This window comes from Histoplasma capsulatum, assembly GCF_000150115.1.
Source record: "Histoplasma capsulatum G186AR genomic scaffold supercont2.8, whole genome shotgun sequence".
NCBI classification, from domain to species: Eukaryota; Fungi; Ascomycota; class Eurotiomycetes; order Onygenales; family Ajellomycetaceae; genus Histoplasma; species Histoplasma capsulatum.
The window spans coordinates 171,980-198,945 of NW_025544808.1; the positions used below are offsets into that span (position 1 = coordinate 171,980).

A 26,966-nucleotide genomic window follows, 5' to 3' on the forward strand; every position below is an offset into this window, starting at 1 on the left:
AATTGTATATTTGCTCCACGTCTGACTTCAACAAAAATTCCGGACAAACACCGTCATAAACGAGTAATAATACAAAAAAAAAGAGAGAGGAGGCGGGGTTGGGTTGCGGGGTTGTAGGAAGAAAACTGCGAGCAGAGCAAGTAAAAGTGGATATTTTCGACTTAGTCTCCCTTGATTAATTTATAATTAATTTATTCCATTTTTATCAGTTCGCCCTCAATTTGCTATCCCATTACCACGCATACTCAAGGGTCCCAAAACAAGCTCCTGAACCTCTTCTAGAACACCCCCAACTCGCCCGGCAACTCCAAGGATGGCCGTCTCCACATCCCCCAGCGTTGCAGCAAGCTCATTCGCTCTGGACGTGGACACAAGGGACGGAGCTCCACCATCCTTGCTCCCCGAAGATAAGTCATGGATCCTCTGCACAAGTGACGCCTCAACGCCACGAAGATGAGATTCAATCTCTTTCAGATTCTCTCTATATTTCTGAACGACACTGTTCATATCGTTTGTGCGCTGGGAGAAGTAATCGACCAGATTTGTCGGGCTGCCTGTGGCGCCGAGACGGGAGTCATCCTCCGCATCCTCAGGGAGAGCGAGTAGGCGACGCGAACGGAGGCCAGGACGTCGAGAGCGGCTTGGTAGAGATTTGGGCTGTTGATCTGGTGGAAACCAAATGTCTGCTGTTGTAGGTTGGTATTGGAGGGGCAGGAGAAGGCTGTCGAGAGCACGGAAGACGAGCTTAGCCTCCAATGCATCCCGTGTTACAAGGACACGAGCACTTTCAATGCCATTGGCGTCGTTTTCAAGGGCTTCTTGGAGGGTATCTAGTTTTCCCTGGACGAACTCGACATCATTAGGTACGAGGGCACCTTGTGACGAGATAGCGGGGAGGACGTCAGCAACTTCGTTGCACATGCGGATTTGGTTGAGGATGAAGGTGTCAATGGCTTCGATTTCTTTTTTAAGATCATCAGTGCAGTTTTCGAATTTAGTTGTCGGGACGAGGTTCGAAACGTCAATTTTGACGCCCCGCACTGTTGAACCCGCTGGCGTTTGTTCTCCTTGCGTTGTCGTAACTCGGTTTCCGAATAGCGAGAGCGATGGCGTTGGTTGTGTCTGCTGTTGTTGTTGCTGTTGCTGTTGGGGCTGAGCCGCACCACTACATAGGATACAATTTAGTAAACTATAGGAAAAAAAAAAGGGGGGGCCCAATATAGCGACAGACACTACTTACAATAAACCTCCTGTCGTCGTCGAGGTGGTGGCCGTAGATTGGCTAAGCCCGCCGAACAGAGATCCGCTGGATTGTGGTTGGGAAGTAGTAGGTTGGGAAATAGGTGTAGCCCCACTAAAGAGGGAGATCCCAGCGGGCCTTTGCTGTGGAGCGCCGAAAAGCCCGCCTGATTGAGGTTGTGCTCGTGGTTGTTCCTGCTGGGTGGCAGCCCCAAAAAGCGAGCCTCCACTTTTCGGTTGCGTGCTTCCAAAGAGGCTTGCAGAACCCGGCTGTGTCTGCTGAACGGGTCCTCCAAATAGGTTTCCTCCGGCCGGTTTCTGTTGCTGTTGGTTCTGCGTACCTAGGGTAGAAAAGAGGCTTCCTGACTGTGGTTGCTGCTGTTGGGTGGTGGATACAGCGCCAAACAAATTACCGCCAGACGATGATCCGCCTGGGGCGTTTGTGTTCGCAGGTGCGGTCGATGCAGTATTTGCTCCACTATCGTAAAGATTTCAATAGTAAGTATCAGGCATTCTCAATTCAACAGGTTCTTCTGCATCCTCTTCCACCTCCTTTTGTTTCCTTTCTGCGGGACGATAAACGCCCGCTATATTGACAGAAGTCCTCCACAAGCAGTCCTCAAGGAGCAGTTTCAAACCACCACGAATGGGTATGAACCATCGTAACCAGAATATCTGGAGGAACGGAAGGGGACAAAGGAGGGAACCTATAGGCTTACTTACAACAAGGAGTTCGCAGAAGATGTATTGACAGTCAATCCTCCCAGGGAGGGTGCAGAAGTTCGCGCTGAGAACATGACCACCGAGGGAATCAAACAAAGGATAGGTCACCGGAAAGAGATGGCACCGCTTCTGCTTAAAGGATTAGATGACGAAGGAATAACAGAAGAGCTCGAATAATTGCTGCACAAACAGCACAGTGGTTGGTTGATGCGCCGGAGCCAGATCGAAGCTGTTTGTTCTATCTTCCTGTCAGAGGAGAGTAGGAGGAAAGTTTATCCGAACATACTATGGTCAAGTAATTTGAAAGGTTGAACTGCTTTTGATACCACCTTGGTTGCACGAAGGCAAAGACTCATAAATAAATACTATGTACAATGAGTATATCAATTTCCTGATAGCAATTATACAGCCTTCCCAACCCCGTTTCACGAATCAACCGGTCCCCAGAGAAAACCCGGCATTCTCCATTCAAGCGGCCCGGATGCGCATTCTATTGCCGTCCTTCCCACTCACACCTGACAGTGAGCCATTTTACCGGGTTTTCTAGGGTGCATTCCCATTTTTTAATTGGATCCATAAGCGCGCATGAGGATTTGGCAACATTAGAATCACATTCTAGCTTCCCAACTGATTTCTTGTCGGTGGTGTATTTGCAAGTAATCCCTTCAGCAGTAAATGGTCCAAGCGAAGGAGGTAATGCCGGTGGTACATCATCTGTTTTCAATTTCACAAGAGATTCATCTTTGCAATAATCAATTGTCTTTGGGTTTGTTGTTAACCAGACTTCCCAATAATGGTGAATATATGGTGGAGCAGGATTGTCGACATCGGACACTGAAATCATGACAAAACCAGTTTTTGGTTTTGGGCGAGGATTGTTCCCTCCACCACCACCTGTCCTTGACCATTCACATGAATCATTTCCACAGCACCAGGGTGAGCTGGGGCTACAGCCATTCTCGCCACAATCGCAATAGGGGCAGCTGGCATTGGCACAGCAGCTAGGTGATTTATCATCGCATCCATTCTCGCCACATGAACATCGGTTGCCCTTGTCCAGCTTGCATTTGTCATCGCATGTGGGCTGTGGACCTGTAGTCCTGGTGGTCGTTGGTACCTGACTGCTCGCATTTGGGTCCTTTGGGTCATGGCGGTCAGGGGGCACTCCTGTTGGCATTGGTGAACAGAAGAAGCCTGTGCACAAGTGACCGCCACAACCAGTTCCAGATGCACATGTGGGAGCTGGTTTTACTCCACCTTTACTGGTGAAGCTGACAGTGTGGCTACCTGGGTCGGCCCTGGGAAGACGGGGACAATAAGTGCCATCCAACCGCTTCTGTGAGTTGTCAAATAATGTAAAGTCGTCATCGCATGGCGCTACCGTTTCTCCCTCGTTCGTCTCTTCTGAAAGGTCTAATTTGATTCTTGGGCAAATGCCAAGGGGGTCCCAAGTATCAACGGTCTTATAGTCCGATAAGCAGGAATAGTCTCCCCACTGACCATTCCATATGATGGGCTTCATCTTTTGAACATCTGTCGGTTCCACTACTGTTCCATCCATGACCGTAATGCGGCGGTGAAAAATCTTTATCATCTTTTTAACACTGGCAGGTTTCTTTAATTGGTCTACCCAAGGGGACGGTAATGACCGGAAATATCCTACCAAACCAGACACTAAGGGGGCGGCTAGGGTTTGATAACATTTGTCACTACTTTTTATTCGCAGGATTTATTGTTGTGGTTACTTTGTATCATCGAGGAGAATAGCAAACTCACCATACGAAGTTCCGCCAGTTGTAACGTAGTCTTTGTTGCCCAAAGGAATCCAAACATCGTCTCCAGGAGCAAAAGTAGTCATCCAATCGGCATATTGGCTGAAATCTGCCATGTGGCCATGCATATCTGTTGCTCCCACAACAATGATATTTGGTATGTAATATGGATTTCCAGGTTGGCCGAATAGGGAAGGATAACCATTGATATCGTACGATGTATCGGCGTCATTGCCAGATGAGACAACTATAACAACGTCCAGACTGTCTAGCTGAACAAGAAGCTGATCTGTGAGGCACACCCAGTATTTGAATAAGAATTAGCAGAGGAAGGAAAAGCGGTGTTGGACTCCTTAGCTTGATAAATTCAAAATAATAGAGGACAGGAATTGAACGGTGGATTGGCAAAACACGAGTAGAGGCACAAGGGGAGCATATATGCTTACGAAACTCGCGTATGAAGACCATTTCAACGCTCCCTAGTTCGAAATTATGGCTCATGTTAATGACTGCCATGCCCATCCGGTTTTTGGCTATGACATCATCGATGATGTTTTTTAATTGGTCCAAGTATCGTGCCGTGTATATATTTTCATCTTGAGAATCAACTCCCTCAAATAAAGATGCAACAATGAGTGTACAAAGCTGGCATGAGCCCAAATTCCTCCCTAAAACCTTGGAAGCCACCCCAGTAGCGTGTCTCACATTAGGTTGCTCGGGTCCTTGCCAGAGGTACCGATCATCTGGCCACAAGTATTCAATGTCATTGTGAAATGTCATCTCCTGTGCAAATTGAACCTTAGTCAGTTTGTATTCTGAAAAAAATTTAACCAGTGAAAAGACGCTAAATGTATTGTGCTACAAAGAGTTAAAATGAGGGATCTCACCGGATGGGTTTCAGCGACTTTGTCTTCATCCATGATGTATATATATTGATCGTCCCCTGCGAGTTTGTCATAATGGAACATATACCAACCATTGTGGTCTACAGTACCACTGTCACTGGCCTTCCAAATCAGGCCTCTCGGCATGGAGATCTGTGAGAGATCCCAAATATATGGGCTTACTCGTGTTGTGGGAGCTGGTGCCATGGGATTCACATTGCCATTGTCCCGAACCACCACAGTGCTATTCAAATGATCGGCACCTTCCTGGCTACGGGGATTGGGGACTTCGATGGGATTACTCATACCATAGGCTCGGGCGAGTCCATCCGGTTTGGGGTCTCTAATATCTCCATAATCAGGCCGGCGTTCGTAATAAAATGCGTCTGCAACGTCGGGCTAGGGAATTAAATCAGTTTTTGCTTTCATATACTTCAACTCTTATAGGGTCCATACAGAATTTAACAAGGAGTCCATGGTCTCTTGGTCCAAGTAAGGAATCCAAAAGAATACTGTGAAATGTCGCGCCTCCGATCTGACCTCCAAATATTTGTCTTTGTATTTAGCAAGAATTTGGCGAATATTTCCCACGTTGTCCATGTTGGAAGGATATACGAGAGCATTTGCAGGGCAGCCTGGAGGAGGTGTAGGGGGCCGTCCAGTGGGACGGGCAGTTGGTGATGATGGACAGTTACTTGGTTTTGTGCTAGTAGTTGTTGTATCCCAATCTGATGCTGAACAGCCGTAAATTGTATCACATCTGGAACTGGTAGATGTAACTGTAGAGGTGATTGTTCCTCTACTTGTTGTTGTCTTAAATACAGTTGTTGCACAAACCGATGCAGACTTTTTCTCACATTTAGTAGGCTCCTCTTTGGGATATGTTAAGATACGATCTTGTCCAACCCTAAGTGCAAGTCAGTTCATGCTGTACCTCCATGATTTGCAACGGATGGGTTGAACAAAAATCTATTCTTACGTGATTGGGGGCCAAGGTGGGAGAGGTGGCTTTATCGTCCATGATGGAGGAGGATCTATTGCGCGGGGGGGTGGCGGGCCCCTAAACGTGGGAATAAATCATGTCAATGCACCGTCATTACTTAATAGTTGAAGGTATATTGGAACACACTACTTACGGTGGGTATATGCCCGGTGGAAGATTCCAGCGTAAGCCTTTAGTTTTGCCACCATCTCTATTCAGACAGAACTGTATCCAGTCAATTGAGCCCCAAGGTGATTATATAATTTTGATATTTGACTAAAACTTACAGAGAAGAACCAGAGGTTGCAAGGTGTTTTACCTGGCTCTGGCTTCTTGACCTCCTCCTCAATCAGTGTGACTATTTGAGCTGGCCATGTTGACCACACTGGAAGTGGCTGGGTGGTTGTCTGTTGAGGTGTATGATCAGCACCATATGTTCTCTATCAAACATCTATAGATATATTTAGAAATACTAACTGATGTATTTGTTGATCCTGAAGTAATTGTTTGATCTGGCTTGATAAATGATGTTGAGACAGTGCAGTCAACTGTAAAAACTCCAGTAGAAGAACCAATAAATGTAACAACTTTTGTTACTGAATAAGTGAAACCAATAGACACTGTTGTGGGAACTCTACAGTCAATTGTAGGTGTTGTCTTTGAAGTATTGAAAGGAACTTTTGAGTTAGGAGGACACTTAACAACAATTGGACTGACAGTTGATGGAAATGAAATAGTTGAGACAGTTGGATGAGTGGCAACAACAGTGGTCACAAAAGAAGTATGATAAACTCCTCTAGTGCCATCTGTGGGGGAGGCATTGGGATTGCTCCAGCTTTCAGATGGTCCTTTGATAATATCTGACCAGGGTGGAACAGTGATATTGCAAGTTGTTGTCTTCCCTTCACCATCTGGCATTGGCACAGGGATGAGTGCAATATCAACACTAGGCAGTACAGTGAGAGAAGCACTTGTCTTCCCTCCAGTTATATTAATATTTGAGTAGGGCATTCCATCTGTGGTGATTGAGTCTATAGCCAATGTGATGGTTGTAACTGTTGTATAGAATGTAGGAACTTCTCACCCACTGATTGTTGTTGTGCCACAGTTTCCATACTCAACAGATGTTGTATATTTACCTGGATCAATTGTTGTTGGTGAAGAGAGTGAACTGGTAGGAAACACAAGAATGCAATCAGCTGGGCATGTAACTGAGGGCTTATCATAGACTTCAGATTCAATATAAACAATGTCATAGTCATCATCTCCTTCCAAAGGAATCCAAACACTAACTTCTGTAGTAAATCCACTGTGATTGAAGTGTTCACTTATTAGCAAGTTCAGCAAGGGAAAGACATCAAAAAAAAAAAAAAAAAACCTACAAACCTTTGATTGGAGTCATTTTGGAAAACTGTGCCATGGCTAGAATGAAAATTAGCAACTTGCCGCGTCCAGGGTGTGTCAGGAAATGGCTCTTACTTGATACTGATTCCGATTTCCACCATGCCAACTGTGAAAATGTTAAAGAGGGTAACATCCTTACTGCCTCTGACTTCAAGAGAACACTCTTGGCAATTATGTGTTGGAACACAGTCCTGATAATATTCCTGGAAAAAACTGTATAATTCTGAGAAATGCAGTGTTATATTCTCTGAGTTGATGATGTGCAAAGCCCATGCTGCTTCACAACCAGTAGTCTCACACTTATCAAAAGATGGATCACCAGGGAATTCCTTGACAGAGTCAAATGACAAAGGTGCTATTGGAACTGGCTGATAATACGGGGTCTCTGATTGAATATGGCCAAGATATATCTATGAAAAATGATTAGAATGCACCGGACTTGAGTATTTGAGTCCATTGGCCACATACATTTTTTGCATCATAGAGTTGATACTGGTACATGACAGTGTGTTCGGAACCAGTGCCATAGAACCAAGAGGGCCCTTCAGACTCTATCAGTGCTCCGCGGGCGGCGTATAAGCTAATTTGATTTTCCAACTTGTCGGGTGAATCATAAACACTCATGTCATTGTCGCTGATCAGATTCTGAAGTCAGCTGTAATCCATCATGCTCATAGCAAATCATCATCACTTTGCTCAAAGGAAGAAACAGGGTTAACTTACTGATCTGCCAACCATATCCAGACATTCTCAAAATAGCCCGAGGCCTGTGGTGTGACATGAAAGAGGAGAGAAGCACAAATACATGCATCACTAAACTCGAATTTTGGGCAAGTTTTGACATCCAGATCCGAACCCAAAGCTCCCCCGACACACACATGAGAGTCCCACATAGCAGCTGCCCATCAATGCTCTATGTTAGAAGGATTGCATCTTGTATTGAAAATCATGGCAATTAAAATTGCGATGACTTACCAGATCCCTGGCGATCCTCATGCACATTCCTATCAAGAACTATAGCACCAGCTGTAGCTCTCTGAGTAGTGAACATCATCTCAACTATCTCCATATCACCCACATCACCTTTCTCACCAACCTGTACAACCACACGTGGGTTGTGAAGGTCATTGAAATAGAATCCAGCACCCTGTATTTGTGACCAACTTGAACCTTGTACTCTAGAACCAGTTGGGATGAATACAGTGCCACCAACTCTGTAAATGCCTGCTGGAAAATAAGCAATCTTACCATTCTTGTTGGCTTTTTCAAGGAAAGAGTTAATATCTGCTGTATTATCCCCTGTGCCATCATTTTTACAGCCATGTTCTGTTGCAATGAGGAAGTCACCCACCCCGAGTTTTTCATATTGAGGGTGAGGGTTATAGATAAGCCTGCCATTTATGTCCAACAAGTCTGTCCCCTTTTTAGGTGCATCAACTTCACCTGAAGTATAAGTTCCATTATACCCCTTGTAATGACATCCAATTGCTCAGAGCTTGACCCAATCAGTGTCTTTGAGAATGATATCACCAGTATCACTCTTAACTGTTGTTTCAACATTAAACAATTTCAAATTGTCAAGTACAATGTTCGGGGGCCCATTAACCTCGTCATCCCGAGTGTTGGTTAAGATACAATAGGACAGTCCATGATCTGGGAGTCTGTAAAAGTTAGCTAGGATTTAGCATAGTATCTGTTGCAAACATACCAATGATGGAGACAGAGCCTATACCTTGGCCTGTGCTGCCCCCTCTGCCACTGATGTTGAAAGCAACTGCTCCACCAGTAACCTCAACATGCTGCCAATTAAAGCCTCAGGATCAAATCATCTGAATGGCAGTAAGGCAATCATTGAATTTGAGATTCATTGTTGTATACTGTTGGGAGCCTGTCAAAAGTAATTGTTAACATTGACATGTAGGGAAGTGTTAATTTGCAAGCACACAAGTGTGTCTCCTTACCAGCATGCCAGCCAATACTGCCACCATTGAACACCAAGTCTGAGACAAATCTACCACTACTATTTTCCATGAAGATGCCCACATGAGTGACTTTGTTGTCATCAGTTGCCTTTGGCATGTTGAAGACCAGATTCTGCAATGAACAGGCTTGAGACACCTGCCAATGAATGCCTGTTGGCACAAGTGGCTGGTCATGATCAGCTGTTGACAAGGACATCTCTGTCAAGTCAAAGATGAAATTGCGAATCTGATGGAAGAATTGATTTTGATTGATATACCAATTTTGACCATTTCCATTAGGTATATATGGATCTGTATCAAAAAGAGCAATCCCTTGAAAGGTATCACATTCTTTAATTGTGGGTGGATTCAGGGCATCACCAATGAACTGAGTATAGTATAACTGAATGACAGGTTGGCAGATTTTATATGTTCCAGACTAGATTAATGCAGGTATTAATTGAAATGCTAGCCCACATTTACAGAAGGGGAGTCTACTTACAGGAAAATAGATGATAGCTCCTTTTACAAATGTATTCCCACATTCCAATCCACACTGATTGTCATCTTTAATTGCTGCATTTATTGCCTCTGTGGCATCAGTCTTGCCTGTGTTGTCAGCATCATACTCCACAACATCTTGGTAGAACTTGTAGTCGGCTTCAGCAAGGGGTTGCTGTAAAACTAGATTAGCCCAGTAGAGAATCTCAGTGGAGAGGGAGTACTTGCCACTTCTAAAGGGGCAAGCTTTGGCAACCAGTAGCTACTAGCAGCAGCTGTAGCAGTGCTGTTTGAAGCACTTTCAACAGCTTTTTTTAAGTTCTCAGAAGTACCAACAGAGGTTTGGTTATGGTTTTTCAAGTGTTGTGACATATAGGCCTCAAAACTACCAGACTTGAGCCATACTGGTCCATTTTGCTCTTCTAGTACAAGGTTAATGTCATATCCAGGAGAGTATGCGCGTCCATCGATAGCCAGTGGGAAAAAAACACACTCACCCTTATCTGGGGCAGTTCTGAAGTAATTGTATTGATTGTCCACCATATATGGAGGATTGGGCTAACATTGATTGTCAGCTAGGCTGCACACTTGATAGTGAGGGTAAAAGTCTTTCTATTACCTGTGGTCCATAGCTTGGAAGATTAGGATATTTTGCAGGATCATACAACAAGTTAGCCTGTCCCACCACAAGCGACAGAAATCCAAGAAACAACACCAAAGAACTCATATTCTGTGGGTGTAACACAGTTGTCCTTAATCAGAAAAAGACTTGCTGTCCTTCTCATCTGGAATTCAGGCAAAACAACCCTTATCTATATTGCTCCATTTTCCACCAGTTGAAACCCCACTTTGATCACAGCGGTACATTGTTCAAAAATTGTGAATGCTCGAGCACAATTTCCGAATAGTCATGCCGAGGGGATTTCAGGTTACAGCAGCCTGTTGGGAGTGATCCCTGGGCTGGGGATACTCGGATATTACTATCGTCTTGAAACATCTAGATGGTGGAGATATGGTCGACGAGATTGCAGGAGGACCTGGCAAGTCAGTCAGATAGAACTGCAGATCCCCCAGGTTTAACAATATCTATCTTGGTTCATTGGCTGGATGCGGGCGAGCCGATCTCCGAAAGAAAACAAAATCAAGGTCCTATGCACATGACGACAAATGAAGACATCGACGACTTGACGGGTTGAAATGGAGATTTTGCCTATGGGGGCACCTTGGAGGCCGGGGAAACCACTCAGCAGGGCAGATACTATTCAAAAAACAATTCTACCGGTAGTTCCTGGTGTTTGTTCCTCTCTCAAAACATTCTGGATGATCGAAACTACCAACCACAGGGTATCTCGGAGGCACCAGATACTCAGGACGATTCGGTGGCTTTGTCCAACGAACTGGGCATAGGAAGCCAAGAAGACAAAAGCAAAAAGTTTGCTGGGTTGCAGTTACATAGGGCATTGGCAGTTCCATTATGTGTCCTAGGCATCCCATGAGGAGACTGGACGGTTCTATAATTCGCATATTAGGTTTTCGGATTCCCGCCCTGTCCCTCGCGACCTGGGACCCCCGTTCATAATTGAAGTAGAGCAGTTGAGATCTTGAGCTGCTGACTCCCCGCACCGTCTCGTCAACCATCAGTCAACCATCAGCCGAGGCTCCGGAGCGAGCCGATGGAAAATCGCTGCCGGTAAGGCTGAGGGCTAAAGTGAAATAGCGGATCAACAAGGTAGGACTCTGTATGGCCTATACGGTTACAGCCAGTATACGGAGTACTGCGTATGGAGCTCGAGAGTGTCGTCCATGATATTTCCTGTCTCAGTCGACCAGGATACTAGAGTCTGCCACTAGTGTAAAAAGTGTGTTGGGGGAGTTGAGAGCAGGAAAACAATAGCAGATAACGACAAGTAATCTGTTTTTGGATCTTCACGTTCCTGATATTTGAATCCTAGTAGCAGGTGAACAGAGATTTTGTCAAGAACTTTTGTGCAATTTCCGAGATACGAACTTCAAGACTCTTTGAACGTCAAGGTGTAGGGTTTAAGTGCTAGGTATTTAAAATGCTTAATCCATATTAGGTCCATCTAAACTAGATTCTAGATTCGGCGTTCTAACTTAAGAAGGATTAGGGTTCTGTAGTTTGATCCCACACTACTGCATAGTCGAACAGGGGCCCAAAATGTAACTGAAAATTTGAATTCCATGCAGCTTTTTTGAACCGGCCCCTTCCCCGCCATCAAGATGGTTTGCCAGGAACCACACTAATCTGTAAATTGAAATAGCTCTTTTTTTGACATCGCGGGCGCAGATACATGGTCGATTCGATCCAGATCTCTAAGGAATAGTAAGGATTCACCACGACCGGCTCAATGATGACCCTCGATCCAAGATTAGTGCCATCCGATGATTCTAACGGTAATCCATGATTGCTGGTGGCTTAATCTAAAATCTTTATCTCACGTTTCTATCCGGTCCAGGGCTGGAAGCAATTCTCACCACCATGGATCAATTTGGCCAGTCCTTCGATTTGAATTGCGTAGCTTCAACTCGGAATTTTGCTTTCTCGACACCTGAAAAGCCATCAGGAAAGAAAGACGCCCTTCCAGGAGAATACCTGGCCATATCTAATTATTTTAAAGAAGCTACTTGGTACGCGTCCGGTCTTAATCTTTATAGCACTGATGGTTTTCGGTTTAAAAAAAAAAAAAAAAAAAAAAACTCGAGCTAATCGAGCTAATCGTGTTAATAGGACAGCAGATGGGACTTGCGTAATTACAAATTCGGCGGACAACACTATCAGAACATTTGTGTTGTATGTGGCTCCCCTCACTTGACCCTATACCGAACTCATCTGAATATATCCCAAATGCACAGACCCACGGATCTCCTCGAACAGAGAGACCAGCCTCATGAACTAGAACCCTACCATACAATTCCATCAACAGAACCAAGCTATGCAATGGCAATTTACCCATTCTACAGGTTACAGGACGCATCTTCGACCCTGCTTCTCTCTTCTGTTAGAGACCACCCCATTCGACTAACTTCTGCCTTATATCCCGGATTCTCAGCTTCGTACAGCCTTGTCTCACCTACGACTGAGGCTTTCATTACGCCACATTCCATCCTCTACCCACCCAGCCTTAGCGGGACGCAGTTTCTGACAGGTTCGGATAGTTTGATATGTCTGTTTGACGTGTCCCGTCCTGGAAAAGACGGCCCCGTGTCCAGACTCCAAACCATTCCAAGCAAACGGAAGAAAATCGTTGGTGGCGGTGTTGGAATGAAAGGAATCGTTTCCACCATGTCCATCAGCCCATCTGGAGACGGAGTTTTGGCAGCAGGTACTTCCACGAGGTACATAGGCCTTTACGCATCCAATGGGTCCGGTGATACAATCGCCACATTCAGTGTTGAAGGCACGGTAGCAGCTTCGCGCATCGGTGGTAAGGGTATTACACAGGTGCTTTGGAGCCCGTGTGGCCGATATTTGTTCGTCATCGAGCGAAAAAGCAGTGGGATTCTTGTGTACGATATTCGAGTCACCGGTCAACTGGTGGGTTGGCTGGAGGGGAGAGGCGGAATGACCAACCAAAGACTCAAAGCAGATATTGTTCCTGGAGACGAACGTAACGCCACGGAAGTTTGGGCTGGTGGGACTGATGGAATGGTAAGAGTGTGGTCAGATCCTTCACATGTAACTGAAAATGGGAGACAGCCGCAATGGGAGAAGCGAGTTCATGATGGTAAGTGATCCATCATCGCATTAACAAGTCGAACGAGCTAGATAGGACTGACGACATATCTAACAGACCCTGTAACCAGTGCTGTCTTCCACCCTATGGGCGGTGTTTTAGCAACCTGTTCTGGTCAAAAAAAGTATCCACCTGTCGATGCAGATGGGATGATGGAAGGCAACGCCAATGACGGCAATCATAGCGATGGAAATATGGCAAACAATATCGACAACTCCTTGAAAATATGGGCACTTTAAGAGTCTTGAAAGCATATGCGCTCTAATCATCTGTCGTGAACTTTCTTTAAGTCCCCAACTGGCAGTTGAGCTTCCACAATCTATGATATATGAGAAGGAGTTCTTGATATCCGCATACAGCCCTACCAGGGGGCGCTGTCCCACGAGCGACGCCGTATCAATAACCCGCTCTAAGCGGAATTGCTCGTGGACTCCGTGGACATGTATCATACATTCCTTCCACTAGAGTCAGCACTCCGGATCATCCACGGGATCGCCGTACGTTGCTGAGTTCCAATGGACCCCGGCGAACTGTTAGACCAAGTGATGGCTTCTGCTGACAAATAGCCGGGGAACTTCAGGCACACAAGGTACAACTGATGACTTCCCATCCCTGTAGGTGAAATCAATATTCGCAAATGTTTGGGGATCGGGTAACACCATATCGGGGGCCGAAGACGCCGAAGAAAGTAGCCTTTAATTTTCTTTTTTTTTCTTTTTTTTTTCCCTTCCCGAAAAGTGGCCCTAGGGAAGGTCTTAGGGACGCAAACCGTGAAATAGCTATGAAAAATACGCGCACATTTCTGGTTGCGTGCTCGAAACTCAAATCAGCTTTGATACAAGGTATACTAGGCCTGGAAAATAATGTTTATTAGAGGACGAGTTGCTAAATTTTTGGGAGCTGGCCATCTCCGGTTCTCCCCGCCAAATGACCTTTCGCACATCCCCGGCTACTATACTGCTGGGAATTAAATTATTCTCTTGTGGGGCTGTAGGTGGTCAAGCAATTTTCCGTGATACTGAAGATAGCGCAGCACATACCCTAGCCGTGCCGTGACCATCAGATTTCCCTTCAAAAACCATCAACATCAATTGAATGTTAATGCCTGCCGCATGTCAATTCATTATAGCTGGGCGTGTTAGGGAAGCGTGGTGTTTTGAGAAATTTGATCTTTTTCTTGGAAACACAACAGAGAAACGCCCGTTGTATATAATTCTATATAATGCTAAAAGGAACAGGTGACAATGCCGTTTTCACATGAAACCTCTTTATTTATATCCTGATGGCACTCCAAATACACTGCGTGTAGATCGTAATATTTCGACCGCAGGACTAAGGTCTTGGCCATGCAGGCGGTACTTGGCAGGCTGAGTACCTGAGCTTAATCAAACCAACATCATCAAACATCATCAATGGATAGACGGAATCCCCCACCGGCTTACTCTGTTCATTGATGCTAACTATCCAGGATAGACCATGTTCAGTTGATTTTCTTACCCAATTTCTTTGTATTTCGCAGTGTGATGGATTTTCCCCATGCAAAATGTGGAAATGCTTTGCTTGCTTATCCCACCAGGATGGCTCATTTTGGATACCTGCACAATGCTGTCTTCAAGTAGTTAATCCCAAATAAGATCACTCATGGCCTGTCTCCTTCTAGCCTAGAACTCGCAATGTGGGTTCCTGACTTTGTGTATCTATGCTCCATGGACATTCGTTGTGCTTCGGACCTGACAGGGTAACAAGATCAAGCCCACAAGCAAACATCTCATTTTCTTTACCCTCATCTAAGGCTAGAACAAATAGTTGTACAGTGCATCTCGATCACTAGCCATGCGTCCAGTTCCTCTTTAGGATCTCATGAGGCAGCTATCTGGCTGTCTTAAACTCTGGATCGCTGCTTTCGCGTCTTTCCTTCCCTCAGCCCTTTTCGTCTACAGCCTTTCCCTCTTGCGCGAAGTGAAGCGAGCCTCATCGCAGTTCGCTGCGGGGGGCACTTATTTTCGAGCCTGCTGAAGTCAGATTCATGGTTTCTTCTATTTCTCTTCACTTATCTTGCTCCTCGTTGCAGCAGAGGTTATGGGGGCATTCTGTCGCTATGCGCAGAGATGTAGCAGATGATCAAGTGTCCTACGGTGTCGGCCTTTCAGTTCAACTTGCCAACATCATGTAATATGAGTGCGATATGACTGACGCCGTGGATGGTGGCGGTTGTAATCCATTTAGGGCCTTACCAAAAGCGTCAGATACCCATTTTGCGCGTCGTTTCCCTCAGCGAAGGGATTTCGAGAGATGAATTTGAATTCGCGGATGGAAGATATCACTTGTTCATTTCATCAATAACGAATATAGGCAAGTTAATTTTTCGTTCTCCATCCAAACGTTTACTGATATTCCATGCAAAAAATATTCGTTGTATGTTTGAATAATAGTGCGCTCGACAAACTTGTCCGGTGTGATTTTCCTGGGTTTTGGGAGGTTTGGTGTCTTTACTAAAAAGACATAGTGTTTGTCGCAGTTTTGCGGGAGGACTTGGGCTTAGCATGGACAGATATAATGGCTGGTATGTATGCCCTCTCCTACAGCGATAACTAAATGCGATCCTTTCTGACCACTGGGATTTCCCGGCAGGTCTCTAGATATACTTATCGTTGGTTCGTTTACCCGTTTGGAATAATATTGTTTCGCTCTTTTGGGATTGGTAAATGGGATAATCGTGCTATTCATATTCAATTCAAGCTTCCGGGCACAATGGATTTCTATCCTACAGGCGTTGTCATATGGTGCGTTGTTCCATATGACTCGAAAGACGTATCGGGATTCGATATAAAAAAAGAACTCCGTTTTCTCTGCAGTTTCCTGCTTCCACAGCCATATATCTCTGCAACCCCTTTACTTCCAACAATGTGGTGGCTGGCGTTCTATCCGCAGTGAATTCCACCCCCAACGAAGTCGAGTATATGTGAATATAAAGCCCGACATACCCAGCCCCCCTATTTCGTGTCTTCTCCCCTCCCCCTCTCTGCTGTTCATTTCCTTCTCTTCTACACCCTCTTGATATATCCCAATCCACCACTTTCACATCCTTTACTCTCTCCACGTTGAATCTACTTGACACCATAGGATAGCCTAACAGAGTTCCTCATCGGCCACCTGAAAATCGAACTTCCGCTAGGGACGATCCGGACTTCCGACTGTCTACTGATATCTCTGTCGCCGTTTTCAGCTCGTCCTAAACACTTTCTAATTCCAGCTCTTATCGAGCAACTTTACTACGGTTCGCACTTCGAAACTTCGCACCTGCGGAAGCCTGCTTATCCTTCTGTACTTTGTTGATAACCCCTTGTTCTGTGGGATCCCTCAAGCATCATCCGAGTCAAAACGAGCAATCCAGCGTACCAAAGACGACTGTCCATTCACCCGACCTCTGGCTCCTTTCTAACAGTAGGTGTGACATTTCTCCACCCCATTTCCTGTCGAGATCTTCCTCGTTCGGTCAGGTGCAGAATCATGGCTGACACCTGACCTAGCACTCTCTATCTGACGCCCCTAGAGCTTCTGGTTTGTATCTGAAAATCAAAGGATTTAATGCGATACTGCGAATAAGTCTCATATTTTCCAGCTTCAGCTTCGAAACTCTCTGCAAGCAGTGTCGTTGGAGATCAATCCAAGAATGGATCCAGCTGACTCTCCCGGTTATTACCACCCAATGGTTGAGCCGGTGCCTATGGAGGGCTTCTTCAACAATATAATGGAGCAGCATTTCTCTTTTGTGGACGAGGCAACGTGAGATGCGTTCCTCATATTGGCGCTGAGTTCTTGTGATACTAATCTGATATGAATAGGTACCACATGGACAATTTCCGCGAGGACTTCTCATCCTCTGGACTGACGAACAGCGAACCTGAAACCATCGACCCAAGTTTTCTTGAAAATCTGGGTCCCAAGCCGGTTGATGCGTTGGGAAGTGAAGGTACAGTATCCATACCGCTTCTTGACCCCAGCGACTCTATCTACCACTTCTCGTTTCCCACCCAACCACCCAGAGCACTATTGCATAAACAAAACAATGCATGGCCTTATCTTAAAAATTTATCTAAGAGTTTTCATTTACTGCCAATTCGATAATAAACGTTCTAACGGGGTTAATATATAATCGATCAGCTGTTCCAGACTTTACGCCGTATCCGCTAGCGATCGAAAGTTTATCGACCACCTCCCCGTCTACGACTCCCAGTCTGCAGCACAGTGCTACAGGAATGGCTCCCGCTGAGCTCAGCTCTACACCCAAAGAATCTACTGGGCGCCATGCACAACCATTGCCAGCCCCTCCTCACTCCGCTAGTGGGAGCGCAGTTAGCCCGTTACCGAAGGACAACACTAACACCGCATGTGACACAAAGAAGGCTCAATATGATCCAACTGATGCTGTGAACTTAGATTTTTTTCAACCGAAAGCTGTGGCTGAAAGTTCTGAGCGCGAGAAATCTCAGGGAACCGATTTCTGCGCTCGCCCCGTCGATACTGGAGAGATCTCGGATTTCGGAATCGGTGGGAATTACTCCCATCATCAGTCCTCTTATCCCTCTCCTTCTCAGAACGCACACTTTTCGGCTCACATGGCTGGTGGTGAGAGTGCGGATACTGCCACTGGTCACCAACCTGAGATGAAGTGTGAAGATCCTATCCCCACGTCTCCAATGTCATCCGCGAACCAAGGAAGACCTGATCCTGAGCTCCAATTCTCATGCGTCGAAGAAGCCAACGCATGGCGCGCCTTTGAAGTCCAAGTGGACTACGACCCCACCATTCCAAAAACCCTGGAGGCGAAGCGTAAGATTGTTACCGAGATGCTCAAAGCAATGAAGAGCATCGAGTATGCGGAAGATAATGAGGGCATGATCCGCCCATTCCGTGAACAGAAACATAGTCCAATCAGGATGGAAATAGTTTGTTGGAATATCCTGGTTTGTGGATGATATCTATTATTTGGGCAAATGGTGCTAATATACGTATTTTACAGGATTCTTGTATCAGTCGCCATGAGAATGGTCCACTTCTTGCTATTTATGACGGCAAGGCAAAGACTACTGGCCAAATGCCGACGTTCAAAGACCGAATAGACAAGATTATTGAGTGTCTCTGGGTAGGCCTCTCTCTAGGAAAGCCGATATATTGTCCTATTAATCATTTCCTCAGACCCAGAAAACCATCTGCAAGCATTTACTAGATGCGTACTACTTATTTACCTTTGTTGACGACCCTGTCTCTGCCAAAAATGTGAGTGACTAGCATTTTTCCAGAACAAACAGAAACGCCCTGACGATCAATTAGCGCGTCGTGGCCAATAAGAATCTCAACAAGCGCAAGGGGGAGGTTATGAACGCCGGAAAGAAGGCCCTGGGCCACTCCAGAACTGACTCTAAATCCACTCCAGCGAAGCGCACATCTGAGGACCGTGAAGGCCTCTGTACTCCCTTCAGTACTCCACGTAGAGACTCTCCAACCAGGGATACTAGCACCCCTGTGAACATCAATACCAATGTGCGAAACATGACGCTAAACAGCAGCCCGCTTACCCACTCACAAGGGACCCACCAAATGGGATTTTCTAGCCCTACAGAGCCCTCCACTCAGGATAATATGGCCTACCCCATGCATCATAATACATTTTCTATGGCTGCACATCCCCAATTAATTAATACCTCGGCAACTGGCCGAACTTTCGGGCTCAACCCCATGATTTCTAGTGGGTTAACTGGATATGGGCAACCAGCTTTTGGATTTGCGCGCAGCCAGTCAACTAACACCATCCATGGACTTGGACAGAATACCCCTCTGTACAACAATGGCCCTTACAATCGTGAGGAGATGACAGAGCAGTTCAGGCAGCAAGCGTCCACTCAATTCAAGCCTGCCATCTACAACTCTCCTGGGCCAAACTCCAATCGCCGGGCAATGGGGCCTGCTCCACATCCTTGGATAACCTACCAGCACGCGCCAGGCCCCGCGCCCGCACGCTACGGGTCACGCAATGCCCATTCTACTGAGGCATCTTACGGACACGGCCGTAAGCGCTCCCAGGATGAAAGTGATGCTTCTGATTTTGTCCCTTCCCCTCAGAAGAAGGCTCGATGATTTGAAACGTGGAAACCCACGCCGAAAACGTCTCTTTGTGTCATGCACCTTCGTAGAATATCTTTCTACCCTACACCTATGGCCCAAGGAAACCCAGGATGAAGCTGCGTCGTTGCTTCTTGATGCAGCGTACCTTTCCAGCAGCTTCTTTTCAAACATATTCCCCTCGCGGTCAATTCGTTTTGAACTTGCATACGTCCTGTTTTATGCAATTATTTTCAGTTTTTCTCTTTCTTCGCTAGCTTTCTGTCATTAGATTCTATTTACTTAGATCCCATTCCATGTTGGAATTTCAACACCTAATCCAACATCGTGGATTTCTGAACCACTATTTTCAGGGAGCTAGCTACGGGACAACCCCTTCCGATTGATTCTGTTTTATGTCCTTTCCCGCTCTCAATTAACCACATTAATTCCCTCTTCTCCTTCCGTTTTCTCTTTTTGTTCTCTTCTAGGATCGGGAATTGCCGCTGTTCGAAGGATTCAAAAACATTCATCCCGTTGGACTTCACAGGCCATACAATGATATTTGGAATCACCCGATTCGTAGCCAACTCTCCCACCAGCGGCTGATCAAGTTCTAGGTGGTTTGCCATGTCCATGAATGCCAAGTTTGCCTATTTTGACTGACTGACATGTTTGCGCTAATACCAGCCCATTGTTAACGCCGTGGACCTTTTTTTCCCCCCTTTTTTTCGCTAACTCCATTTGGCCCTGGTTTACGGTATTAGGAGTGGCCTTTGGCCGCACTTTTAAAAAGGACTTCCTTCCACAGGGTTTTGTTTTTGTCTTCTCCCCTTGGCAACGTTAGTCATCGTCTGTTTAAATTTGGGCTTTTACTTTGAAATTTTTGTTCTTTCAAGGGATAGTTATACGGTATGGTATGGTGGGATACTAAATTGTTCAATTTTATCCGCACTTGTAATAGCAGATTGTACTTACGCACTGCAGAAAAGAATTAATAATCAGCAACCGCGTTGGTGTTATTGGCTTTCACTATAATATCGATGTATATGTATAAGGTAGGGTTAATCTGACATAAAAGCCGTAGTATGTCCTGGCCTGTCCTCAAGGGCTTGAGGCATCTTCAGTAGATATCTACCCAGGGGGTGGCCTACAATATGACTACTGATGTTTTGGAAATTCGTCTCCTGAACGAATGCAATTTTCGCAGATCTGAAATAAAACGAAGATTTTATTCTATATGACGGATGTCCTGATTATGCAATAAGGTACTGAAATAGCAAGCAAGAGATATAGTTCAGAGTGATAAAGCGTGCGTCGATGTAGCCGGTCCGAGTTTGTCTGCATCATGGATAAAACAAGTAGCTAGGCATGATTTCTGTATGGGCAAAATGACTGATTCTATTGCAAAACTCAGTCTTTTTAATGATCTCCTTACGAACGCCGGGATGGATCTACCTTTATTTCTCAAATGACATGTTATAACCGCCAGACTTCTCGTCCTTCACGAACTTGAAATTATCCGTTGACAGTCCGAAGGGTTTCAAGATCCCATTCCCAAGCTAAAACACGACATTCGTAAGAAACCATAAAATGCTAAAGCACGACAGCAAGATTCAAAAACGGGTCACACAACTTACATCCTTAAGCTTGCCCATCATATCCGCAACCTCCTTCTCTCGCGCAGCATTAATCAAGCCAGGCAGCTCCCTCAGCGCTTTTCGCACAATCCGCTCATCCTGCGCCGGCAGATTCCCCATTCCAAGCAAGGCCTTGTAATCCTCTTCAGCCCCCTGCAGATTGGCCCACCCTCCCAGCTGCATCTTAGCCCGAGCCCGCCTCATGAGCGCCTTGGCACGTATGCGCTGGATATCTTCCTTCCTTTTATCGTCCTCCTGGAGTTTCTTGAGCTGTGCCTCTTCGGACTCTCCGTCCCCGTCCCCATCGAGCAGTTCCACCACTTTATTATTGTCCACAGTCCCATCGCTAGCTCTCCCCCCAGATGCCGTTTCCCCTTGTAGGTGCGATGACAGTGCTTTATCCAGCCGATCAATACTGGCTGTGGCTGCTTCGACAGCAGCTTTCCAATCTTCCAGTTTCAGATGGCATGCGGCAATGTTGCTGCGGAGGACGGCGATTTCGTAGTCTAGATAGTTGGGGCAGAAGGAGAGGGCGCGGTCGTAGGTTGTGACGGCTTCCGAGTAGCGGGCAGAGGAGAACAGCTTGTTCGCCTCGGACTTATGGGTATTGGATTGGTTTAAGAGGTCCTAAATCAAAACACTAGCTTAGCATACCTATCTAGAGAACAAAGGACCGCTGACAGGTGGTTAACGCCAAGAGGGGAGGGGATTCTTTTTGCGGAGGGAGACAAACGGCTTCTTCGTCCGAGGGGTAGCGCGCATCGTGGAATACTTCCTCCTCGTCGCTGTCGGATGAAGCTGGACGGGTCATTTCTTTAGAGCGGATTTACGGTGGTTGGTTGCTTTTCCGGCACTTGTTCCGGGACAGAGGCGCTCTAGCGGCCAAGGTTATCAATTATTTATGGTGAAGCTAGTCAGAGATCAACTGGAAGTGGGCAATTGATCGTTCCCCGTTGCAACTCCCAGCAGGTTCTGGCTCAAACCATTCAAATCAAAACATGTCAACATCATATCGTTATTGAATTCGCGTGTTTTTCTGTCAAGAGAATAACCTGCATTTAAGACCACAGCCATGACTTCCGGGCGCAAGCAGTATGTGTTTTCTCCTAAGCATAAACGCCGCAGAGACTGACTTATCTCTATCAAGACCGCCACCCGTTAGGGCCTGTCTATTCGACATGGATGGCCTTCTTATCGATTCAGAGGACATTTATTCGCTAGTGATAAATACTATTCTGCATGAGTATGGTAGGCCATCTATGCCATGGTCTATCAAGGCACAGTTGCAGGGCCGTCCCGCTCCACAGGTACTACAGACACACACATATCAATGTATATAGCTTCATTCCTCCTCATGGCAGCATATAACTGATACGAAGGGGGGGAACAAAATCCACAAAAATCCAGGCGGGAAAGATATTCCACGATTGGGCCCAACTGCCCATCAGCATGGAAGACTTCCGCGAGAAGCAAGCAGCACTCCAGAAAATACATTTCCCGACTACAAAGCCGTTACCAGGCGTAGTTTCTCTGCTATCGACTCTTGCTAAGACCGCACAGACTCCATGCCCAATTCATATGGCACTAGCCACGTCATCGACGTCCGAAAACTACGCCTTGAAAGCCGCCCACTTGGCAGATCTTTTCTCCTTATTCCCTGAATCGAGACTGATCCGAGGTGACAATCCCCGCATCGGCGCGGGAAGAGGCAAGCCGTTACCAGACATCTATCTACTGGCATTGGAGGCCATCAATGAGGAAATACGCGCAGCAAATAACGGTGAACCTGAAATAAAACCGGAGGAATGTCTCGTGTTTGAGGATTCCGTCCCTGGCGTCGAGGCCGGGCGGCGGGCGGGGATGCAGGTTGTCTGGGTTCCGTATTCCGGGCTTCTTGAAGAATACCGCGGCAAGGAAGAACTGGTCCTAGCTGGTTTGACCGGCGAGCATAAAGATGTTGATGTGGAGCATGCGGTGCTGGAAGGGCTTGAGGGGCTTGATACATGGCGAGGCCGTGGATCCGGGAAGACTGGCGAAGTTGGTGACGGCTGGGCCCATTTATTACAGAGTCTGGAGAACTTCCCTTACGAAAAGTTTGGAATCAAGGTCCAGCGTGAGAACTAACACTAGCCAATTGAGTGGGTTGTGATTTGATTTTCGTTTACGTGGATAGGGGTTGGGTGTTGCTAGCCCAGAGAATAGAGGTTTATGAGAGACTCACGCATGTTTGTAGATAAGGGATACCCATTGTGTTATAGAGGGGAAAGTCGTCATGGGTATTAGCTCTTTTAATGGCTTCAAATTCCAACCAGGAACGAACCGATGATAGTTATGGACACATCACTGGCAAATTCAGCGACTCGGATGACGTTCCAATTGGAGGATGATGTCCGCATAAGAACCTGGCAACTGAAGAAGGATCAATTTCATTCAAGCTGCCACTGCGCTGTGTGTACAGGTGCAGATATAATCCCAGCTCACATTACAGACCTAAGAGACTGTAGAGCCAGTTTTGGAGCTTGGGTAGGGTACTTTTGTTCTGAAACCTCCTGAGCGATAAAGCAAACGAGCAGAATTGCGTTTCTACCCTCCTTCTCCGTGATAACATCACCTGTTGATCCAATTCATGATCTCCTGTTCTGTTGGTCGTTACGTGAACATTGACACTCCACGTCAATGCTTCTATAGCCCCTTTGTGGAGAAAAGGACTATTAAATTCTTTGTCATTTAGTGAATAACACTCCTACCCAGCAGTTGAAACGACAGTTCGATGAGTGAAATGATTGGCTTTGAATCATCTACCAAGATAGAACGCTCCGCATTCCCTTAGAGAGACCTCAATCCTGGCTCTGGTTCTACTGCTCGTCCTCCCCTCCTCCAGAGGGACAAGGGAGCCAGCATACTAGTGGATAGTTTAAAAAACGAAGTATGATGCATGAATTGATATATAGACTCGTAGCAGGGTATTTTTCCTTTTTTACCCTCCCCAAGCCGTTCCACATGTCCGATAACATTCAGGAGGGCTATGCAAGGCGTAATGGACAATCAGACCAGAAACTCTGAGCCGTTAGCTATTCCGGACTATTTCAGGAGAGGTCGGCCTGAAGAAGCCAAGGCGATGATTCGATCGGGGCTTTTTGAAGAAACCAGCCTAGTGGCCACCAACTATTCCGGATCATAGTAACTATCAGCGGTATGCAGACCGCGGATGGCACCCAAACACTTTTTGTTTTTGGCCAACGGGAAATACTAGTTCATGCCTACCCCGTTCCCCGAAAATGAACCGCGTCCTATTAAGTGGTGACCTGGAGAAATGAAGGGTCATTCTTGGTGGCTTAATCTGAGACAAAATGGGATATGATTCCTCGATACTCACCTTGCATAGCTCCAGGCCTTTACTAGAATGTATCCTACAATTTTTTATGGGGCTGGTGATGGTATCTTTGTCGAAGAAGACAAAAAAACTCGTCAAGGAGGGGAGAGTGGCTTTAAATTTTACCATCTAATATATAATAATACATGTGCATAACAAAACTCACACCCAATACGGTTGATAATACTATTCAATCATGTTTCCTTTTTTGTTCTTTTGTCGTTGTGCCATCCGTTTTCTGCATGGATACGTCGGATGAAATCGTAGGAGGCATCGAGAGCCTGCGTTCTCAAATTTTCATCAATTATGAATGATGGGACTAAAATAATAAGACATAAAATGTTAATGCGTAGGTTTGGTTCCGTATATATATATACATACATATATATATAAAAGAATATATAGCAAGCAATGGATGCACGCATGGGCAAGGAAAATGTGGGAGCCGGGGGGAGGAGATACGCAAGCCACTTACGATCCAACCAACCATGAAGCATATTATCAAACACCATGCCTTCAATCTCATAGCTCGTCGAGTCGGAATCCGCGCTACTATCACGTTGGGAATTCAGAACCACTGCATCCTTCTTCAGCCGATCTACAAAGGTCGTAACCTCATGTAGGAGAATATCCGCGCCAGCGATGATAAACAACATTTTCCGCGGAAGGGTGCGGATGTCAGCTAGGATAGGGTTTAGAAGGGGGTCATCGGATCTCCGAGACCGTGCAGACTCGGCGTAGACGTCGAAGAGAGGGACAATGAAAGCAAGGGGGTCTGATTTTGGAAATCCAGGTGGTCGCGGCTTTTCCCACGGAGGGATACGGAGATCGACCTAATGATAGAGCAAAGGACCAAACCAAACCAAGAGTAAATCAGCGCCAGATCTTCAATATGCCAATGTAATATCTGGCTGCATGATAGACACGGGGGAGATGGTGGGACTCCGACTGGTTCAGGGTCCTCGATGAATTAAAGGAGAAAAGTTCTGGGGACGAACAGGATTGTCGATCATAAGTGCGCCCCTCGCAGGAGTGTTTGAATCCGCAAGACCCTGGGAAATGGCGAGAGCGAGGTTCGAGCCCACTGAACACCCGCTAAGCGTCAGCAGTTTTGGATTAGCTCCCCAGAGTCGCTCCGCATGCTCCATAATATAAGCCGCGGCGTCCTGCGCGTCCTGGTGAGCCATTGGAAATGGATACCGGGGGGCTAGGCGGTATGAAATGGAAGCAACAACAGCGCCAGTCTCCTCAACCATGCGCTTGCAGAATGCATTGTCCAGCTCTGGGACGCCGCCTATAAACCCACCGCCATGAACGTGGATATGGAGGGGCCGCAAGGATCGAGATGAGGATTCAGGGGTGAAAATCAGAGCACGACTAGAGCGGCCGGGACTTCGAGCGAGCGGGAGTCTGACGACGGAATATGATCGCGAGAATACCCATGGCAGCCATTTGAAGGAGTAGGCGAGAGCGTTTATGGGGGCAAGAGCAAGTAGACGCCAGCGATACTTGAATGGGAGGCCTGGACAGAACAGGGCATCATAGATGGGTCGGATACACTGGAGAAGTGCCGCCATCGCGGACGGGAAACCGGCTGGCTGGTGACCAGTGCAGCGAGAAACCCAAAATTCTCGGTTTGTCCAAGCCCAATCTCACCAGCGATTTGCGGGAGGAGTGAGACGCAATTGGTGTTGACGGGCAAACAGTTGGAGATCGCTCGCTCTCCTGCAGATGCTGAGCATGGCTGCGGGTGCACCAGCACGTGGTTAAGCCACGGTGGGACAGCTTCTGCAGGAGGATTCTCGTGGCTGACAATGTCGCACGACGTCATCGTCATCGCTGAGATTCTTCCTCGTGGCATTGTATCCCTGGCCAACTACGAGGAGTAATAGCACTAGAGCCACAACGAAGGAGTTGAGCAAGCGATATCATAGAAATACGAATTAAAATAGCACCACTTGGTCACTTGGTCGACAAAAGATCGCTATAGAACACCGCTTTTTCATCAACAGATCTCTGCACAGATCTCTATCTCGACACGTGATCGGGATCGGGAATCGGGAATCGGGATCTCGGCGGCCAACAGTGCAAACAGCGCAAACAGGGCCATCGGCGCCCGGCCTTCGCAACCGCCGATGTACCGCGGCCCCAGCCAATCTGCGGCTCTGCTCGCCGCCCGCGATCTGGTCGCGTTCTTTCAACCTCCACCGATACGAACATTGCGGAGTCAACGCAAGGGAACAAAGTGTAGCTGCAGGACGTCGATGGGCCATGGACCGTGGGACTGCTGACGCTGGGTGGCCCGTTCGCGGTTCCTCAACATCTGGCTGTCGGAGGAAACGAACCTTCTCCCGATGGTGAAGATGCTAGCGGCGATATTTGACGGTCTCGGTGCGGGAGCTTGGACAAATCCATCCTGGCTGCATTTCATCATGGGGGTTCATTGAATACCCCTTGAAGCCAAAATTTGACTACATAAATGGCATTTGCCTCCCTGCGTCGAAAGGAGAAATTAACTTTGATCTCGACTTCGGGTGTACACACTACTTTTGACAATCGATATTTGCAAGCTCGTTCTTTCAAGGGCACATTGCCTGGATTAACTTCAATACTTCCGGAGTTCATAGATC

At 46.5% G+C, this 26,966-nt stretch overlaps 7 protein-coding genes across 7 annotated transcripts; 3 read left to right on the forward strand and 4 right to left on the reverse strand.

Annotated features, from left to right (window-relative positions):
- Positions 1 to 182: 182 nt before the first annotated feature.
- HCBG_05854 (uncharacterized protein) lies at positions 183 to 2,036 on the reverse strand (the record flags this gene model as incomplete). The annotated part of the gene is made up of 3 exons (XM_045432903.1): positions 183 to 1,165; positions 1,241 to 1,717; positions 1,963 to 2,036. 3 exons carry the CDS (start codon positions 2,034 to 2,036, stop codon positions 217 to 219), a joined length of 1,500 nt encoding a protein of 499 aa, XP_045286071.1.
- A 416-nt stretch (positions 2,037 to 2,452) lies between these two features.
- HCBG_05855 (glycan 1,3-beta-glucosidase precursor) lies at positions 2,453 to 10,193 on the reverse strand (the record flags this gene model as incomplete). Its single annotated transcript, XM_045432904.1, has 21 exons — positions 2,453 to 3,648; positions 3,739 to 4,023; positions 4,181 to 4,517; positions 4,622 to 5,017; positions 5,075 to 5,525; positions 5,598 to 5,678; positions 5,755 to 5,825; positions 5,888 to 6,007; positions 6,078 to 6,546; positions 6,685 to 6,909; positions 6,987 to 7,022; positions 7,080 to 7,414; positions 7,473 to 7,638; positions 7,728 to 7,902; positions 7,980 to 8,447; positions 8,535 to 8,657; positions 8,713 to 8,803; positions 8,883 to 9,404; positions 9,468 to 9,641; positions 9,698 to 10,024; positions 10,086 to 10,193. 21 exons carry the CDS (start codon positions 10,191 to 10,193, stop codon positions 2,453 to 2,455), a joined length of 6,156 nt encoding a protein of 2,051 aa, XP_045286072.1.
- Positions 10,194 to 11,966: 1,773 nt separating this feature from the next.
- Positions 11,967 to 13,557, forward strand: HCBG_05856 (guanine nucleotide-binding protein; the record flags this gene model as incomplete). The annotated part of the gene is made up of 4 exons (XM_045432905.1): positions 11,967 to 12,115; positions 12,216 to 12,278; positions 12,341 to 13,212; positions 13,279 to 13,557. The coding sequence occupies 4 exons, from the start codon at positions 11,967 to 11,969 to the stop codon at positions 13,458 to 13,460; spliced, it is 1,266 nt and encodes a 421-aa protein (XP_045286073.1).
- A 3,373-nt stretch (positions 13,558 to 16,930) lies between these two features.
- HCBG_05857 (uncharacterized protein) lies at positions 16,931 to 19,359 on the forward strand (the record flags this gene model as incomplete). Its single annotated transcript, XM_045432906.1, has 4 exons — positions 16,931 to 17,007; positions 17,067 to 17,194; positions 17,386 to 18,170; positions 18,556 to 19,359. The coding sequence occupies 4 exons, from the start codon at positions 16,931 to 16,933 to the stop codon at positions 19,357 to 19,359; spliced, it is 1,794 nt and encodes a 597-aa protein (XP_045286074.1).
- A 1,424-nt stretch (positions 19,360 to 20,783) lies between these two features.
- On the reverse strand, positions 20,784 to 21,774 carry HCBG_05858 (uncharacterized protein; the record flags this gene model as incomplete). Its single annotated transcript, XM_045432907.1, has 3 exons — positions 20,784 to 20,885; positions 20,964 to 21,590; positions 21,697 to 21,774. 3 exons carry the CDS (start codon positions 21,772 to 21,774, stop codon positions 20,784 to 20,786), a joined length of 807 nt encoding a protein of 268 aa, XP_045286075.1.
- Positions 21,775 to 22,035: 261 nt separating this feature from the next.
- On the forward strand, positions 22,036 to 23,087 carry HCBG_05859 (haloacid dehalogenase-like hydrolase domain-containing protein 1A; the record flags this gene model as incomplete). The annotated part of the gene is made up of 3 exons (XM_045432908.1): positions 22,036 to 22,055; positions 22,126 to 22,206; positions 22,343 to 23,087. The coding sequence occupies 3 exons, from the start codon at positions 22,036 to 22,038 to the stop codon at positions 23,085 to 23,087; spliced, it is 846 nt and encodes a 281-aa protein (XP_045286076.1).
- A 1,344-nt stretch (positions 23,088 to 24,431) lies between these two features.
- HCBG_05860 (uncharacterized protein) lies at positions 24,432 to 25,951 on the reverse strand (the record flags this gene model as incomplete). Its single annotated transcript, XM_045432909.1, has 3 exons — positions 24,432 to 24,655; positions 24,812 to 25,169; positions 25,335 to 25,951. 3 exons carry the CDS (start codon positions 25,911 to 25,913, stop codon positions 24,531 to 24,533), a joined length of 1,062 nt encoding a protein of 353 aa, XP_045286077.1.
- Positions 25,952 to 26,966: the final 1,015 nt, after the last annotated feature.